Raw genomic sequence first — 17,308 nt, forward strand, 5'->3', positions numbered from 1 at the left:
GCTGTTTTCAGGTATGTGCTCACAGTTAAACTATATACATGTGTTGGACAGATGATTACAGTTTAATGTTGACGTTCAGGAGAAATGCTACTTAAGAAAGGAAAAAAAAATACAACATTATGGCTGAATTGTGTGAGATTTTATTTATTTAATATCTGCTTAAGTTGAAGTTCCACACCCCATAAGATAGAATCAGCACTCTACAGCACAAGACTTGATGTCTACTTGAATGAATTTCCCACTACAGCCAGAAGAGTTTGGCCAAACACAAAAGGACTCATCCAGTCTGCAAAACAAGCTTCTAGCCAAGAAGTGTTATTTTGCCAACTCCGATGGAGAGAGTATTTATAGGACTCTTACAACCTACAATTCTTACAAGGCAGAAGCTTCAGTTTCAGCCTTATCAGCACATGTACATGCAGAAGCAATACAAACTAATTCAAAAGCACAGATTTATTTAAATCTAGAATAAGCTATCACGTATTACAGCTAGAATCTTTTGGGCAAGAACAGTACTATTTTGCTCTAGGTATGATACCTTTATAGTGTAAACTACTACCACACTACACAAACATACAAGAAAATGAATCTGAAGTTTCCCTGAAATGAACAGGTATTGTTTCCATTTCAGAGATGGAAGACAATGCTGACTTTTTTTCCAGTGGAAATATTCAAAAGCCACAGTGACAAAAAGCACAGATACGAAACAAGTGATACACATTCCTTACAAAAACCTTTCCTAAACGTACATTAAGTTCTTCCCACTGTTTCTCCCAAATCATACACAACTCCCAGGTAATACTTTAGGTAATGCTTCATATACTCCAGTATAACTGTCTTCTCATAATACGGACAAAAATTCAACATAAAAAATTCCAACTAAATACAATAACAGCAGGAACCTTATCTAATTATTTGTATAACTGATACACTAATATACAGTGCTGAAGTAATTCCAAACACAAATCTGAGAAACACAGAAACAACGGAGTTCAATGTAGTTGTCCACGTAACGCAGCATAGTGTCTCTGAAAATAATAGTACAAGACATGAAGAAATAATAAGGGATATATTCTATAAGCTGTCCATATAGGAAGTTTCTTCCTAAATACATAGAGATTGTACTAGTTATCTTATGTCTCCACAGAACAAGAAATCTCTTCTAAAAAGATTTTATACTAGTTATACTATCTCAACTTTTTGTGGAACCTATTCAGGTTTTGACTGTATCTTCTGGCAATCAGGTAGAATTGTCATATATAACAAAAATAGCATTTCCCTTGTCATTTTCAAATTTGCCACTCTTTCTACTGTGATAAAGTATGAATATGACGCATCTAATTTACATTCTCTCAACCATACATTATATGCATTCACCACATGTTCTTTCTTCTCTCCAGTCTCTTTCTCACCTCCTTGCCCACTTAAAAAAGACCTTTGACTGTATTTTCTTGCATACAGGCAATCACAACCAAACAGCATTTCAAATAAAACTGGACCATGAATTTCTACAGCATAATATTGATCATTTTCTATTCCATCTTTATATACCTGAGTATTTGCTTCTGCAACTGTGACTGCACTTTGAGCAGATGGTTTCATTGAGCTGTCCACAATAACTTCTTTTTCTACTGGACGGTGTCAGTTACTTTTAAAATATTCATTCATGATTTTTTGTTTTAAATACTTTCTTCATTGTGCATTACACCTTGCACTTGCCAACATCGTTTCATCTGCCATTGTACTGCCAAAAACTCTCTTTCCCCAATCCCTACAGCATTCCTCAGACTTTAGTAATCTCAACTACTGTTTTCTTATCTTCTGCAAAGTTTGACATTTGGGATGTCCAACATTTTTTCAACATTCTTAAAAAGTTATAGCTCTTTAGATGAAGCACCATAGCATCCTCTGTAATTTCATCATTTGAAATTAATCTAAAATTTTCCCCTTAGCTGGCTTCTAAACCTGACAATATTACACCTGCTATTCTTTCACTGGCTATGTGCCTCAAAAGCAGCTATTTAAGGTTTCACCTGTATCACAGTTCTCTCTTAGCCACTACTCCCCATAAAAGTTTCAGACTAGTAGACTGGTGAAGCACAAATTTTGTCTGCAGGAACAGCGTTGCTTTTTTTTTTTTTTTTTTAAAAAAAACCCACACTTATGAAACTTTTTGTGGAACAAGCTACTTTTCATTATTTCAAAACAAAGTTAAGATTTCTTATCCAGCTCCTCTGTTATCCCAAAAGCTTTAATAAGAGATGGAAACGTTACATATTAGATTGCCACCACAACAGTAGCTCTAATGATGGAGCAAGATTTTTGTTAGCAGTTCAGTCACTTCAATCTTCTGTTCTTTTAGATATCCCGGTTCTTTGCAATGCAACTCTTGACGACTGTCCCTCTTCATCTATTTGTTCCAGAATATTTTCTTTGGATATCCTGTATTATGAGAGTTGCCCCCATGCAACTAATACAAAAGCTCAGTGGTTTCCTCAGCCTTCTGTTTTATGAGACTGAAGCAGAGTATTTTTTTCTCTACAGTGTGCTTATCCTGTAAATAATTCTTTGGTACTTTAACAGACCCACTAATTCTCCGATTCCTTTTGATCCCTGCTTCCAGTTCACCTTTACTTGGGGTTTAGTTGTTTAGAGTATTTTATTATTACATTAACAGAACACTATAAAAAGCAGGGTTAACTAACCAAAAGCAAGAATTACATCAAAATTAGAGTTGTACCAGGAAAGAAGAAATTACAGTAAATTTTTAATAACGGTTGGAAAAACCACTTTTCCCACCAACCATGTACTTAACTCAACAGTTTATTCAAACTATTAGAAAATAAAAGAAACACATTTAAGTAAGAGTAAAAAGATTGAAAGTTTACACAAATTAACAGCAACTGAGAACATGATTGGAAGGTAAGCCATTCTGTTAATTTAATGATAGCAGCTGCTGTTGATTTCTTTACACCTGACATAAAAACTCATTTTACACAGCAAGTAGGAACAGACCGAGAGAAAAAAAATAATACTGTTAATACCTGAGAAGCAAAACTGATTTTTCACAAATAAAAACTTTTAATCATTATTCATATGAAGATGGTCTTAAAAAACATGACGCAGGAATACACTGGTGCTATTGTTATACAGGTGCAGGGTCACACTACCAACTCTGCCCCTATTTGTTTGTAACATCAGGAGCAGACAACACAAAAATAAGTAATTTCTGATATTTGAAGGGTATAGGGTTGCAGAAAGATGATAAGAAAATGAGAACGATAATGAATGAATTTTTTGCAAAATTCAAAAGTGAGCAGTTGGGATGGCTGATGAGTATGTGAGGAGGAAGGCGAAATGAACCAGCACAACAGTAACTGCATGGTCTCATCAAAAGCAAATTTGGGATGAACAACTGGAGTCAGGATACATGTAAACAATGGATATGAATAAGTGTTGGGGGAAAAATAGTGGATGATTGGAACAACAGTTAATACACTTTCTTGGTAATAAAGAGTCTGTATTGTTATTAAATACCCGTTTATCAGTATTTATAACATATTTTAGTCTGCAGGATTTATAAAATCTTTGCGAACCAAAAGACCAAAGTGCTATAAAATTGCAAAATAGTACAATTGTTAAGACACTTCATAATAAAATATGCCACAAGCTATGTACAAAATGATAGGTTCATTAAAACGTTTTAAATATTACAAGTCACCACGATCAGGTTTCTAGGACACACTGCCCAATTTCTACTGAGGGATTCTGGAGTTCTGCAAACTCCATTCTTACCCTAACAGGAGAGGACGACTCCTCTGTACTTCGTTTCTGTGGCTCTGCCTCAACGTCTTGACGTTTGTTCTTCATTCTTTCACGAAGATCTCCAGTGGGTCTGTCCGGTGACCTGTATAATACAGAAACATAATATAACCAGTTCTATGGGACTATTTTTAAAGGAATACAATCTGTCTTTTAATTTTTTTTCATTACTATATACAGAAAGATCTAAACCTCCCACCCAGAAGCACAGTGCATGAATAAAAAAATACTCCGTTCTAATGGGCTTAAGCATTCTAAAAAAGGAACTCTTCCAGAACATCAAGGAAGACTTGACTCTAAGAAGAAAAATTACTTGTATGTATATATGGAATGAGTCAGTTACTACTCTAGATCAGCTGCAGGTGATCCTATCCAGAACAAATCTTCTTTTTCTGACCATCATGCAAAAGTTTCACAGTCACTCTCCTACCAAGTCTTTCAAGATATCTTTAGCCTTCTCCATATTCTAAGCTGCATTGATTTTAATATATATATACATATATTTTTATATATATATATAAAAGTACAATTAATGCAGAGTCAAACTACTGTAGACTAGCAACAATAGTCACACAGAAGCACAACTCTGAATACAGATGAAGTCTGCAAGTGGAGATAACGTGACCTAGGTGCCATCCTCCCATGATCTTGGTGAGACTGCCACACAAAAAAACACTGTTGCAAGACCATGCACCAGAAATTCACTCTTGGAGGCCTCCTCCATTTTCCATCTTGTAGTAACATAATTATTTCTTTCTTTAATTACAAAATATTGGATGAACTCTACTAGTCATGCAACTTTAAGGTATATTTTCTGTAAAAGGTATTACTGTGATGTGGGAAGGGAGGGGGAACATCCTACACTACCACAAGACATCTATATAATTTTGTTACCATTTAGTATGGATTCACAAGTTCATTTATCCCTTATGGGTTAAAGGAGAACAACCCTTGCATTCAAACAAGTTCGTAAGCAAAGGGGATGTAGGACCTGCTTCACATGATCTTTCAGTTCAAGAAAACAAGTTTTGTCTTCACATAAATCTGGCTTGATATTGAGTTTGGTACTTCTGTGATGGCTGTTAGCCGTAATTACAGATACTTCTTTGAAATGCTTGTATGAAAGCACTGGATCTGTACTTATCAGCTTACACTAAAGAATCATAAAGAGATACTGATGCTGCCTTAGTTGATTAGAAGAGTTATATGTAATATTTGAATAATGAAATTTGCATTTGTTTTGTTTTTCAGACTGAATTAGGGTTTCCATTTACAAAGTATTATTTCTCCCACCCTTCCTCTGTCACATAATACACAGTGTAAACTGTCTTTCACAGTTTATGCATGTAAAATCTAAATTAATACAATTTTGTTTTCAACCTGTGCATATTTGAAAACCTGTAATTGGTTTCCATTTCCTCTTTTGCAATGCTGTCTATATTTAATTCTTTAAACTGTGTCATAAGGTGTCATCTAAGAAGAAAAAGACCAGTGACTGCTGTCATTTTTAAATGCATTTAATTCTTCATGAAATTGTAAATACAGGTCAATCTAGATCAGAGGAAAGGTACAAAACAGTAGCATGTTGCTTCTTGCAGCACTAAGAAAGATCAAATAATATCCAGCATACAAATATAAACAAGTTATCTTCTTTGCATGCACGATTATATCATCTTTAAAGTGTTTGGCTTTAGCAAAAGTTATGATTCAAGGTGGGTTTTTTTTCCCTCTCCTCCCATCTTAGAAAGGTAATTTCTTTGCATTACTGAAACTCTCTGAAGCATTCCAACCATCAGCTACCTCAGCAAATAAACTTGCAACATAAGTGGCAATTCAATGCCTTAATTTTTAATAATATTTCAGCTATGGCACAAAGGATTTGTATTTGTGAAACTGAAAATTAATTTAAAAGGCAAAATGATTATAGATAATGTACTAGTAACATTGTTCCTCAAGAGGAGCAATTTCAGGAAAAACCCCAGTAGCTGAAGGAGAAAGCAAGAGAACTTACATTGAATGCAGCTCATGTACTTTCTAGAGAGACATCTGATACTTTAATACTTTTTAATACTTTTTTTTTTTTTTTTTTTTTTTTTTTTAAGTTATATGCTGGAGTGAAGAAACATCCAAACCATTTCACCTTCAAATAATACCTTTTTCAGTATGGGAGGGAAGAAAAAAATTATTTTGTTAAAACATTATTCAAATCTACTTAAGGATTACAAAAGTTATCAGGAAATAACAGAAATGAAAAAAGCTATAGCTTTAGGGTTGGGTTTTGTTGGTGGTTTTTTGTTTGGTTTTGTTGTTTTGGGGGTTGGGGTTTGTTTTCAGCTTTAGAACACTAGAACGAAGTCATGGTAACCATCCTACCCCTCCTTCCCCAAAAACATCATGACCCCCCAAGAAGTCTAATAAAATAAGATTGAAAATTTGTCAAATTTTAAGAAATAATTACTTAGGAAGCTGTGACTGTTTTCAGATACTTTGGCTTAATGCACAGAAAACCAAGCTGGTCTACTAGCTGATTTTTCTTTCAGGTGTACCACAATTTTAATTTTTACACAATGGCTTCTTTACTACATAACTTTCCCCCCACTCCCCCTCCAAAAGGGATCTTTGGTTATTCCAGGTAATGCACACTGCTGAATTTCAACAGATAACTACAATTTTACCTCTACAGTTTAAGATGATGTGGCTAGACTGCAACTGGTAGAACCTTTCACACAAAAGACTCCACAGCATTATCCTTGTACACTGAAAGAAGAAAACTACTCAACAAAAATTTTCTCTTTAATGACTTAATATTTTGTGCTGGGCCCATCTTTTAAATAAGGCCTAAAATGCAGAATTTCATCAATTTAAATTTTAAGCAGTGCAGTTAAGTGATTTTAAACAGCATTACTTCCTGCAGCAGTTCAGTTCTCCATATTCAGCAGCTTGGTTAGGGAATGCACGTTCGTAACAGTGCCTCCCTTTGCTTCTGTACCTCTTACAGTGTCGGGAACAACCACCTAGCAGCAGGCACACATTACAACACAGCTACCTGAGAAAATCTGTGTGTATGTGCACACACGCGTGTATAGGCAGATGACAATTATTAGTGTGTAATGTATGTATTATAACTGAATGCTCATGAAACATTGTCTCGTTTTTCAGTTTCCCGTACAACAATATTTGAACCTTGCAAAATCCATACTTTCTTACCCAATATTACTGCTGGTTTGGTTTTTAAATCCTGTGTAATGATCCAGAATGAAGAGGATCAGGCTAAGAGAGGGACACTACGATGGCATAGATCCTGCCAATAGTACAGGGGAACCAGCAGGAAGCTGTCAAGCAACAAACAAGTTACGAGTGGAGCAAGAGAGCAAAATTCCTTCTGTGATAGCATGTTTACACACAGCTCTTTCCTCGTTAGCTTCTCCTTACTTCAGATGTCTGGAAGACTGGCAGGTCTATTACTGAATTCTTAATATCTTCATCAGGAAAGCTTTATATGTAAAAACATGCTAGGTTTTATTTTTATAACAGCAAGATTAACATTCATGCTGTGAGAGGCAGCATTAATGCTGAAACGGAGTTACAACTAAACTAGATTTAAGAGCCTTTTTCTCATTTTAGAGTCGTTTTCCTACTGTCTGGTGATGTTCTGAACTATGGGAGGCATTATGGTCAGATAAAACCATTAACAATGAGATTTATTTTGGACAGGTATGAAATTGAATGGGCAAGACAGAAAGGCAGCAAGATGTGCTTTGTCCTACCAAACTGCTTGCAAAGCAGACAAAAGACTTCAGCAGCAGGCCTGGCTGAACACGTGTAGACACGCCGCCATTACGTTGTCCCAGACACATGAACAGGAGTACTGCTTGAACTGAACTGATGTGGAAGCAGCATTAGCTTGGCTTGCAAGAAGCCAATAAAACTGCGTTCAAAATACCTGGATAACATTTGTAAAAATCTCTGTAATGTTAAAGGGCATGAAAATGCCAACAGTTTATTATGTACATAAACCAGCTTTTTCTGTGCCTGGCCAAGAGCCATCAGTAGAAACTTCTGAAGACAAGCATGCTTTTTTCATTTGTCTGTTTTGGTGTGCGTGGGAGGGTGCGTAGGTAGGGGCTTCCTCGCCCTTTTTATTTTTAAGAACACCTCTATTAAATGTTGAATGTATCAGGCAAATAAGCAGCAAGATTTGTCCTTTGACTTTTTCATACAGACCTAGTAAAAAAAAGTTAGCAATAAAAAGAAGTAAATCAACATTATTCTTAAATGTCAGTGGTGACAGTGAAGCAAAAACACAGCTTTAATCATTAAAAGAAATGTCATTTTTCTTCAAATGACCAAGCAGAACCACGCACTGAGTGTTCCAAACACTGAAAGCAAGGAGAGACTGACATTCTAACAGTTTTAAAATTTAATCTCTACCAGTAAATCACTCCTTTTTCCCATTTGGAACATTCAGTACAGAACAGAGTAAAATCTTTTACACAGCAAAAGAAACATTAAACTCAGCGATATATTTTGTATCCCAGCTGCTACCACCTTAGAAGCAATGGAAGATCAAACAAGCAAAGTCAAGATCATCCTGAGTATGCCACAGGAATAGGAAAAAGAACCAGAAACAGAATCCTAACCCCATGCCAACCTTCCTGTTGTTGCTTTACACTTTGATGCTTCAGTGTGCCCATCTATAATCTAGAGGTAACATTGGCATTACTGTAGCATTATGAAGCACAGTTGTTTGTAAAATGTGAAGCCTTCATAAAAAGAGGTACTATGCTAAAACTATACTATCTTTTTGTCCTTTATAGCAAGAATATTACAAACTTACTGCCACATTTAGTGTCAGTTAAGGAAGGTGTTACACCACACAAAGGACAGTCAAAAAACCCAACATTTTTAAATTATAGTAACACATGAAGAGGCAGATAATAAAAAATACTCTCTTCTGAAAAATGAAGTAACTTTTTGGATCTCCTCCTATGATACAGGGTATTTGTTCTATATCTGACAGATAAAGTCACAAAACTATGTTTTGAAGAGAAGTGTTTTCTCACAACAGGAGAGAAAGGACAGACACCTTATTCATCAAACAATATAGCAAACGCAGAAGGGCGGCAAGTATGTGAGTACTGCTGTAAGTAGTTGCAGAACAGATTTTAGTAAAGGACAGAAAGGCATATCAGAAGCTGCAGTGACACTACGCAAAAAAAATAAAAAATGTATTAAGGTACTTGAACTTCCCATTTCAAGTAATATAAGAAGGTAATCTGTATCCAGCAGACTCCATTCATTTTTTAAAGCTACATACACACAAAAATCCTGGGAAAACCCACTGCAAGTTGTCAAATTAATTGTTTTGAGCAGCTTCACAATGCAATTGGTTATTGATAAAACATACCATTAGGCACACCACAGCATTTCACTTAAAAAAAAAAAAAAAAAAAGAAAACAGAAGACATAGTTGCAAAAGCTATTTTCCTACAGCATGTGAAGAATTCAAAGTGAGTTCTTGATTTACCTTCTATAACTGCTGCTATAGCCTTTACCTCGTGGTGAAGGGCCATGTACGAATCTACATGTGTTCCCATAGAGGCAGTTGCCAGTCTTCAGCCAGTTACGGCACTGTGTCTAAGAGACAGACATTACTGGGTGAATTTCACACTCATTTCTGGAAATACCATTGGTGTGAGTGTGGCAGAACAAACAAATGACTCCACATTAACTCCCATTTATCTGTAATTTCTGTCCACCAGTAATATAACTAATTAAAAAAAATAATCAACAATGAGCATCAGGTCTGGCAGAGAAAAATTCAGGTTGGTGGAAAGACTATTAATATGTACAGTACTACTGCTCCTCTCCAGAAGCTGGGGCAACACACGTTATTTGAAAATTCTAGTATTAGTATGTTGAACATCCATGCGTTAAGGAGTTCTTTTCACCTTTACTAACATCAGTGACATCTGAGTATTTGGTACTTGTGAGCTACTCTTTCCCACCACCTAAATCCTGGAAAAGAAGATGCTGGGGTGGGGAGGAAAAGAAGAACACTTTTACAACTCACCTCTGCAGTACTTCCAGTGCTGGGTCCAAGCCTTTCAAACACACTGGGTCTTCGGGATGTGCTATCGGATATGGTCTTGGTATTTTCCACTGTGACCTTCCTTCTAATTTTTGACATTTTGTACTACTTCAACCAAAAAAAAAAGCAAAACTGTAAAATCCTTCAGTTTGGGGCTATTGACACTGAACTCACATGAATAAAATAGTATGATATATGTTGTAAGAGTTGCTGCAGAGGTGATGAAGAAAGAAAAAGAAGTCATAAATGAGTGAAATGTATCTTGTAACAAGGAATGCCTCTGATTTGAACTAGTCAGATGAACACCAGTAATGATAATTTTTCTTTTTATTTTATGACCTGCTTTGGATTCTTCAGCTTCCCTTTGGGAAAGATCATATGACATGTTATTCATTTAGGTAGCGAACACCACACAGAACAGATGCTTTCCTTCGTCATGTATTTTTTGTGCGTGAACTCAAGTGACTTCAAGTGAAAAGAATCTTTAATGTTACTTCACCAACCTCTCAGAAACAGGTTCTGACCACTAAAGATGGCTCTCATTTTCAGACACAAATCTCCAAAAATGAGAGCTCCATTATTCCCCCCCTTTGTTGTGTGTGACAACCTACTGAAAACCACCTTGATATCATCCACAGTCTGTGTTTGTTATTGGTTTGTATCCTACAACTATTTGGAACCACCCGAGTTTAAAAAAAAAAAAAAATAAAATAAAATTAAAAAAAAACCCAAAACCCAGAACAGTGACACACTTCTTAAGCTTCTCAAGAAGTGACTCCTTTTCATTAAGAAAAACAGATTTTAAAGCAAATACAGCATAAGTTTGATAAATAAGAAGTCACAATTTATCTTACCTGAGAAAGGAAGGAATTATTGAATATAGAAAGAAAACCATATATTAAAAAAAAACAAAAAAGGAAGATACATATTTAGCACTAGAGACAGGTTGCAGAAAAAGGGCAAAATGGGCTCCAGAAACTACTGTCCGTTCTTTAAATGCTACTTGATCTACACAGAAATAAAATCAATTTGGGAAAATCTGCCAGTTGCTGGATGATTCATATATAGCTTGAAAACCTGCCTCTATTGTATTGCAAAGTGCCATCATTCTAGAGCTCATTAATCAGTATAACATGATTAACCAAACACTAATCTCCTACCCTTCTGCTGTCTCTTCCGCTCCTATCCACGTGTCACTGCGTTTAGAACACACACACTTAAGCTAATTTCTCATACGCAAACAGGTTACAAATGACAAAAAGCTCATCCATACAGTCAGAGTAATACAAATTTAAACTAACACCCACCAGATTGGATTAACACAAATTTTCACTGATCTGATCAGCAATATGTTCCCATAGCATTCAGATTGTAAGGTTCCATTCTACAGCAAAAAAAATCATAATGTATAAATGTGGACATATATACATAGAATGTAATACTGCTGTAACTTATTTTACTCTTGATACTTCAATACCTGGTTTTTTTCCCTTGTACCTTGGTGAAACTTCATTATCTGAATCTTGTCATTACTTCAATGACAAGACCTCCCTAGTCTGACATCCGTGCACTTTCTACAAACAAAACTCTGTGCTGAAGCTCTCGCTAAGCACTTCAGCTCCTTTATAAACAACAGAAGAAAGCAAGCCTACACTACATACTTGAGAGATTGCTCAGCTCAGCTCTAAGGACTACTTCTCCAAGCCTTTGATTATCTGAAGAATTTTATCTCATAAGCAAGGTTCAGATAACCAAGACATTAACCAAGATGCTCAGAGAGGGTAGAAGTTAACCATGTGGTGTATACCAGACATTAAAAACAATGGTTAACATCAATTAGTGGAAGCAGACAGTGAAACAGTAGAATTTGCCAGTAGTAAGAAATTATTTGGGTTAGTAAAAACTGTGGAGAATAGAGATTTCCAGAAAGACCTAATTGAGTTAGAAAATTGAGTAATACAACAGCAGATGAAATGTAAATAAATATAATGTAATGCACACAAGGAGAAATGATTTTATCTAAATACTCAATGAGTTCAAATTAGTCCAGTCTTCTGAGAAGAATAATTAGGAGTCATTGTGGACAGCTCAATGTGCAGCAGTAGTTATAAAGTCTGACAGGATAAACCATTAAAGTTAGAAAGCAAAACAATACCACATCTCACCTAACTGAGCACCCTTCCATTTCGGGATTGTTTCCCACTGTATTTCAGAAAAAAACCCCACTGAACCGGTAAGGTTTCATGCAGCTACACCCTTTAATAGAGGATACAAAAATCGACTGACATATGCAAAAGCATTTTTAGTAAGACGATCACATACCAAATACTGATTTTGGTTTAAATATTTACAGTAAAAAGAGCCATATCTGAAATAAAAAGGGTTAGAAGAACGGCACTGGCAATGGCGTAGGGAGAGGGTTCAACACATGAAGGACAGATAAAATGAGTGCATCTAATACATAAGTACAGTACACACTGACATGATAGCAGTATACAAATACAAAAAATTTACATTCATTTTGCCTCCTAATTTGAATGTCCTTTTATCTTCCAAGAAACAGAGGCAAAACATCTATTTTTAAAATGTTGCTTTTTACCCAGCAAATAGTACCTTTTCAGAATTAACTTCTATAGGAAGTTATGATGATGACTAGGCTTAAAAGGATAGTTATAAACACGGAGAGGATGAAGCGGGTAACATCATCATAACTGAACAGATCATTTCATTCCATACCTACTTCCCTATATTTTGGCCGGTAATTTCCTATAAGGAAATGAAAAGAACACCACCCAAACTTGAATCTTCTGAGGTTTGTAAAACCCCCTATTTTACAGAAAATAAAAACTTGGAACATGAAATGAAAAACTGTATTATTTCAGGTAGCATTCTGTCAATTCTATCCTTACATTCTGGCCCATATCCACTGGTTTGCAATTAAGAACAGATACTTTATTAACAGAAGAGGTTTTTCACGAGAAATTATTCTAGCAAACAAAACCAGCATGCTGTGACTGCCCAGCATATTACTTTCTGTATGCACATATTGTCACATGAGGGTCTCACTCCTGCAACCAGAACTGCATGAGATTTCACTGTTAAATGAATATAGCTGTTATACAGGCTGCAGGATTAGAGTCCAGACACATTATTCAGTGGCAAACTGAGGAATTTTCACTATGTCAAACACTACATTTGAGAGACCGTATCTGAAAATGCAGTCAGTCCCATTTTCGTTCTTCAAAGACCAAGCAAGTTGCAAAAATAAAGAGACTATTAAAACAACATTGCAGTTGAAATGTCAGATGCATAATGGCAGTTTTATATTACTGACAAGCTTCCCTGCATATAAACAAGTACTGTGAATGGAAAAAATTTAAGTGTTTCATTTCCAAATTTTTCAGACTCCACATTAATGGATATTCAAGAACAATTTAAATGGAACATCCCATAAAAATTCACATAACTTGCTCAATTCTCCCACATTTTCATCTTGTGTTGCTTTACCCTTGATGATCACAGTCCTGCTATCAATCCCACACTGATGGCCAGTGCAATGATTTTCCCTTCCATCAAACACCTGTGTCTCTGAAGTACCATCTCCTCATCAAACACTCACGTGGACTAGACAGCACTGAGTATCAGTGTGGACTGAGCCTTGAGCATTCATCTTTCAACATTACTACCATGATTTTTTATTTTAAAAAAGTTTCTAAGTAGAAAATTATGTACTTCTCTATTTCAGGTACGTGACGTTGCATTGCTAAATCTACTTAGGGGAACTGAAGTGCCTGCAACTTCTGAAACAGCTTACTACCACTAAGTGCAATTAACTTTATACTCCTAAAATAAATTCTATAGCTAAGGTTTTAACTGTAAAGTATCACTTTTCCACACATAAATAAGATCCATGGGAATCTTTAATAATAAATTAGAAATATTTTAACACTACGATAACTAACTCACAGATGCATCTATGTTATTCTTTAAATGCAGTAACTTTTCCAGGGTGAGAGAGAATCTGTAAATGACACTAATTACACTACCATTTCAAGTAAAATATATCTCAGAGAGTTACTTCATCAATAAATCTAAAATGTGGACAGACTTTAGAGAAGTGAGTATACCTAGTGGGCATCAACCAAGTAACTCAAATCAATGAAGCATGATATGATTGACACAATATTCAGTGAAATTCTGTATTTTTATTATCAGTACTCCTACATTCTGGTGTCAAGCACGCTTAATATTTTTCTTCAATAGAAGTATGATATTACATAAGCCACGATCAAGAGAAACACATCTGAAACACCCACTTTTCTGTTAGAAAAACCTAATCCAGTCCTCTGCAAAAATAAATCCTGCTTGTACAGGAAAACTAGAAACTGAGATAGAACAGAACAAAAGCAAAGTTCACAAAAAACTACAAGGAGATAAAATCTCTTTAAGAAGTCCGAGACATCACTAGTAAGCATGCCAACGTCTGTGCATGCACACGTGCACACCACGCACAGGCTAAACATGATGTCACTTAAGAAAATCCTACCTGTGAAGTGATATATAATATGCCATTTAAAATAACAAGCAAAATTTTAATTCTAAAATCCTACAAAAGTTCAGCTACGAACTGATTATAATGCTCTAGGATAAACTAAATACCTGTTGACAACTAAGTAACAGCTTAGAAAGAGGAAAATGTCAGTGTCTCCCTTCACTTTTCCAAATGAAGAGCTTTTACCTGAAAAGGTTTTGTTCCCGATTACAACGTTAACGTTTCCATGTCACAATACTAATAAAAGTGATATTTGAAGGAGGTCCACAGGTTTACTACCTGAAAATAATGCTAAAAACAGTAAAATGCGTTGTTAACCAACTTTCAAAAAAAGTAGTCAAATACTGGTTGCAAAGTCACATGATGTTAGTCTAGCACTCTTCAACTCACACAAAGAAGCCTGTTTGACAGAAAACTAGAAATTACTCCAAGTTTATTTTAACAACTCCATGCTGTTAAGCCATCACCACATTAACTTGAACCTATCCCTCTAACTTAACATACGGTATTTCTCCATTAGTAGTGATAAGCAACTGCTAATTATGTTTCCACAAGTATAAAATCACGGTTGACTTTCTACATGTAAATAAATTAAAACATCAGGCCCTAGTATCACAAAAGAAAGTGTACAGCCTTCCACATCTTGCCTAACGAAGTCCTCAAACTCAAAGAAGATGTTTCACCAGACTAAGGGACAGTCTATGCAGACTGGTGCGGACAGATCCGAGCTCACCGAGCCTTCATTTCAAGTTTGTTGGATAAATGTTATCTCCAACCTCGGGCGCAACCACATATAGCCACACTTCTATAGTTTTCGGACAGACGGAATTCATGGGCTGAGCCTGCCCATTCCCGTCTGCATAGAGGCACCGTAGGTGTTTCACCACCAGAGCAAGATCCCTTAAGGTCCTGGTTCCTAACTCGCTATCTGTCATAATGTGTTCTTCAAACAGCCTCGCAGAAGGTCGACAAGAAATCAACGGTGGAGCGAGAATCCAGCAGAGAAGTCAAAGGCGAGGACCTAAGCAGACCATCCGTAACGCTAACCCAACATGCCTACAAGTTCTGGAAGGGAGGGGAGTTAGCCGTAGCCGCTACCTACAGAAATGGTGATGAGTGAATTTATACGAGCGAAATTAGCAGCTCCCCTAAGCGCGTAAAGCAGAAACTATTTTACTGCCAGAAAGTGGGAGAAGAGCCCCACCGAAATGGAAAAAAAAAAAACAAAAAAAAAAACCAAACAACAACAAAAAACCAACAGACCGACGGGGACAATCCAAATACGTGCAGGCGGGCTCCAGCACGCCCACCCCCTGACAGAACTCCACCCGGAGCAAACGGCTGGATGACCGGCACCGTCAGGCACGAACCCGCGGCCTTGGGGAGTCGCGTCCGTCCGTCCGTCCCCTCCCCGGCCTCAGCCTCGCACCGGGGCGGGGCGGGGCCGGCGGGGCGGGGCCGGCGGGGCGTGAGGCCCCGCCTCTCCTCTCCTCTCCTCACCTCACGGCCCTCCCTTCCCCCCCCCCCCCCCCGCCCTCCGCCACCCCCCCCGGCCGCTCCTCCGCACTCACCTGCTCCTTCCGCTGCCGCGCCGCTCCCCGCCGCCTCCTCCGCCGCCGCCCGGGGCGGAGAGGGTGGGAGGGGGCGAGGGGGGAGTCCGTCCTCCCGGGCCTGAGAGCGGAGCGACGCGGAGAGGAAGACGAGGAGCGGCGACCGCTCCCGCAGACCAACGGCGCCCGCCGCTCCCGCCCTGCCCCCGCGCGCCGGGGCCGCTGGGTAACCGCCGCCGCCACCGCCGCCCCGCGCGCGCGCGCGCCGCCCCCCCCCCGCCCGCCCTTCCCGGCGGCCCTCACGCCGCCCCGCCGCCGGCGATGACGTCGAAGGCGGGAGGGGCGGAGAAACAACGGCGGGCCGGGCGGAAGCGGCGGCGCCGCCATTTTGAGGGAGGGAGGGAGGGGAAGGCGGGGTCTGTCTGTGAGGGAGTGAATCCTCCCGAGCGCCCCGCCTCGCCTGACGGGGATCGGGGCAGGCCGGCGGGCGGAGTGGGGGGCCCTCGGGCGTTTGCCCGGACTGCGTGGGTTTGCCGGGTTACTCGGTCTGGGCCGATCGGGGTTGGGAGAGCGATAAACAGTGCGGCTGAGGCGCAAAAAATCATCGCGGAATGGTTTGGGTCCAAAGGGACCTTTAAAAATCGTCTAGTTCCAACCCCCCCGCCACGGGCAGGGACACCTTCCACTAGCCCAGGTTGCTCAAAGCCCCGTCCAACCTGGCCTTGAACACTGCCAGGGATGGGGCAGCCACAGCCTCTCTGGGCAACCTGTGCCAGTGCCTCATCACCCTCACGGTAAAAAACTTCTTCCTTATGTCCAATCTAAACCTACCCTCTTTTGGTTTAAAGCTGTTGCCCCTTCTCCTGTCGCTGCAGGCCCTGGTATAAAGTCTTCAGGCCGACGCTGTGCTGTGCAAACCCTTGGCCACAGGATAAACAAACTTAGCCAGCTAATTCTAGCGGAGGAGTCTGTGGGCAGCTACCACTTGATGTTGGTGATTAGGCCACCTGCGTGTCCTTGCCTTTACCTAAACGTGCAGCGAGAAGTTCTCATGCGAACATCCTTTCTGTGTGACAGCGGAAACAATGAATAGGGTTGTTTTCTTGTAAGGAAATCCTATAATGGCTCGAATGACCAAAATGGGGGAATCTCTTCTGTGGATGGGGTCTGCCCAGCATGCTGCATGTCAGTCAGGGGCCTGTTCAATGCTACATCACCTGGAGTTCCTACCACCTAGAGGGACATAAGATTATCTATGCTATTTTCCCCTTATAGTGTGCATGGCATATGTAT

General features: G+C 38.7%; 1 protein-coding gene across 8 annotated transcripts in view; it reads right to left on the reverse strand.

The window, feature by feature from the left end:
- Positions 1 to 16,151, reverse strand: part of ZC3H13 (zinc finger CCCH-type containing 13) — a 49,513-nt gene extending 33,362 nt beyond the window's left edge. For 7 of the 8 annotated variants that reach the window (XM_030036303.2, XM_030036301.2, XM_030036298.2 and 4 more), the window contains exons 1-4: positions 16,037 to 16,151; positions 9,896 to 10,021; positions 9,350 to 9,459; positions 3,796 to 3,907 (exon numbers count right to left, since the gene is read on the reverse strand). In XM_030036303.2, the coding sequence (XP_029892163.1) occupies positions 3,796 to 3,907; positions 9,350 to 9,459; positions 9,896 to 10,012 (339 nt within the window). In that variant the 5' untranslated portion in view covers positions 10,013 to 10,021; positions 16,037 to 16,151. Of the gene's footprint in view, positions 1 to 3,795; positions 3,908 to 9,349; positions 9,460 to 9,895; positions 10,022 to 16,036 lie in introns of those variants that run through there. The other variant, XM_030036308.2, reaches the window with a different exon arrangement.
- Between the last annotated feature and the right edge of the window lie 1,157 nt (positions 16,152 to 17,308).

The sequence above is a fragment of the Aquila chrysaetos genome, chromosome 14, assembly GCF_900496995.4.
Source record: "Aquila chrysaetos chrysaetos chromosome 14, bAquChr1.4, whole genome shotgun sequence".
Classification (NCBI taxonomy): Eukaryota; Metazoa; Chordata; class Aves; order Accipitriformes; family Accipitridae; genus Aquila; species Aquila chrysaetos.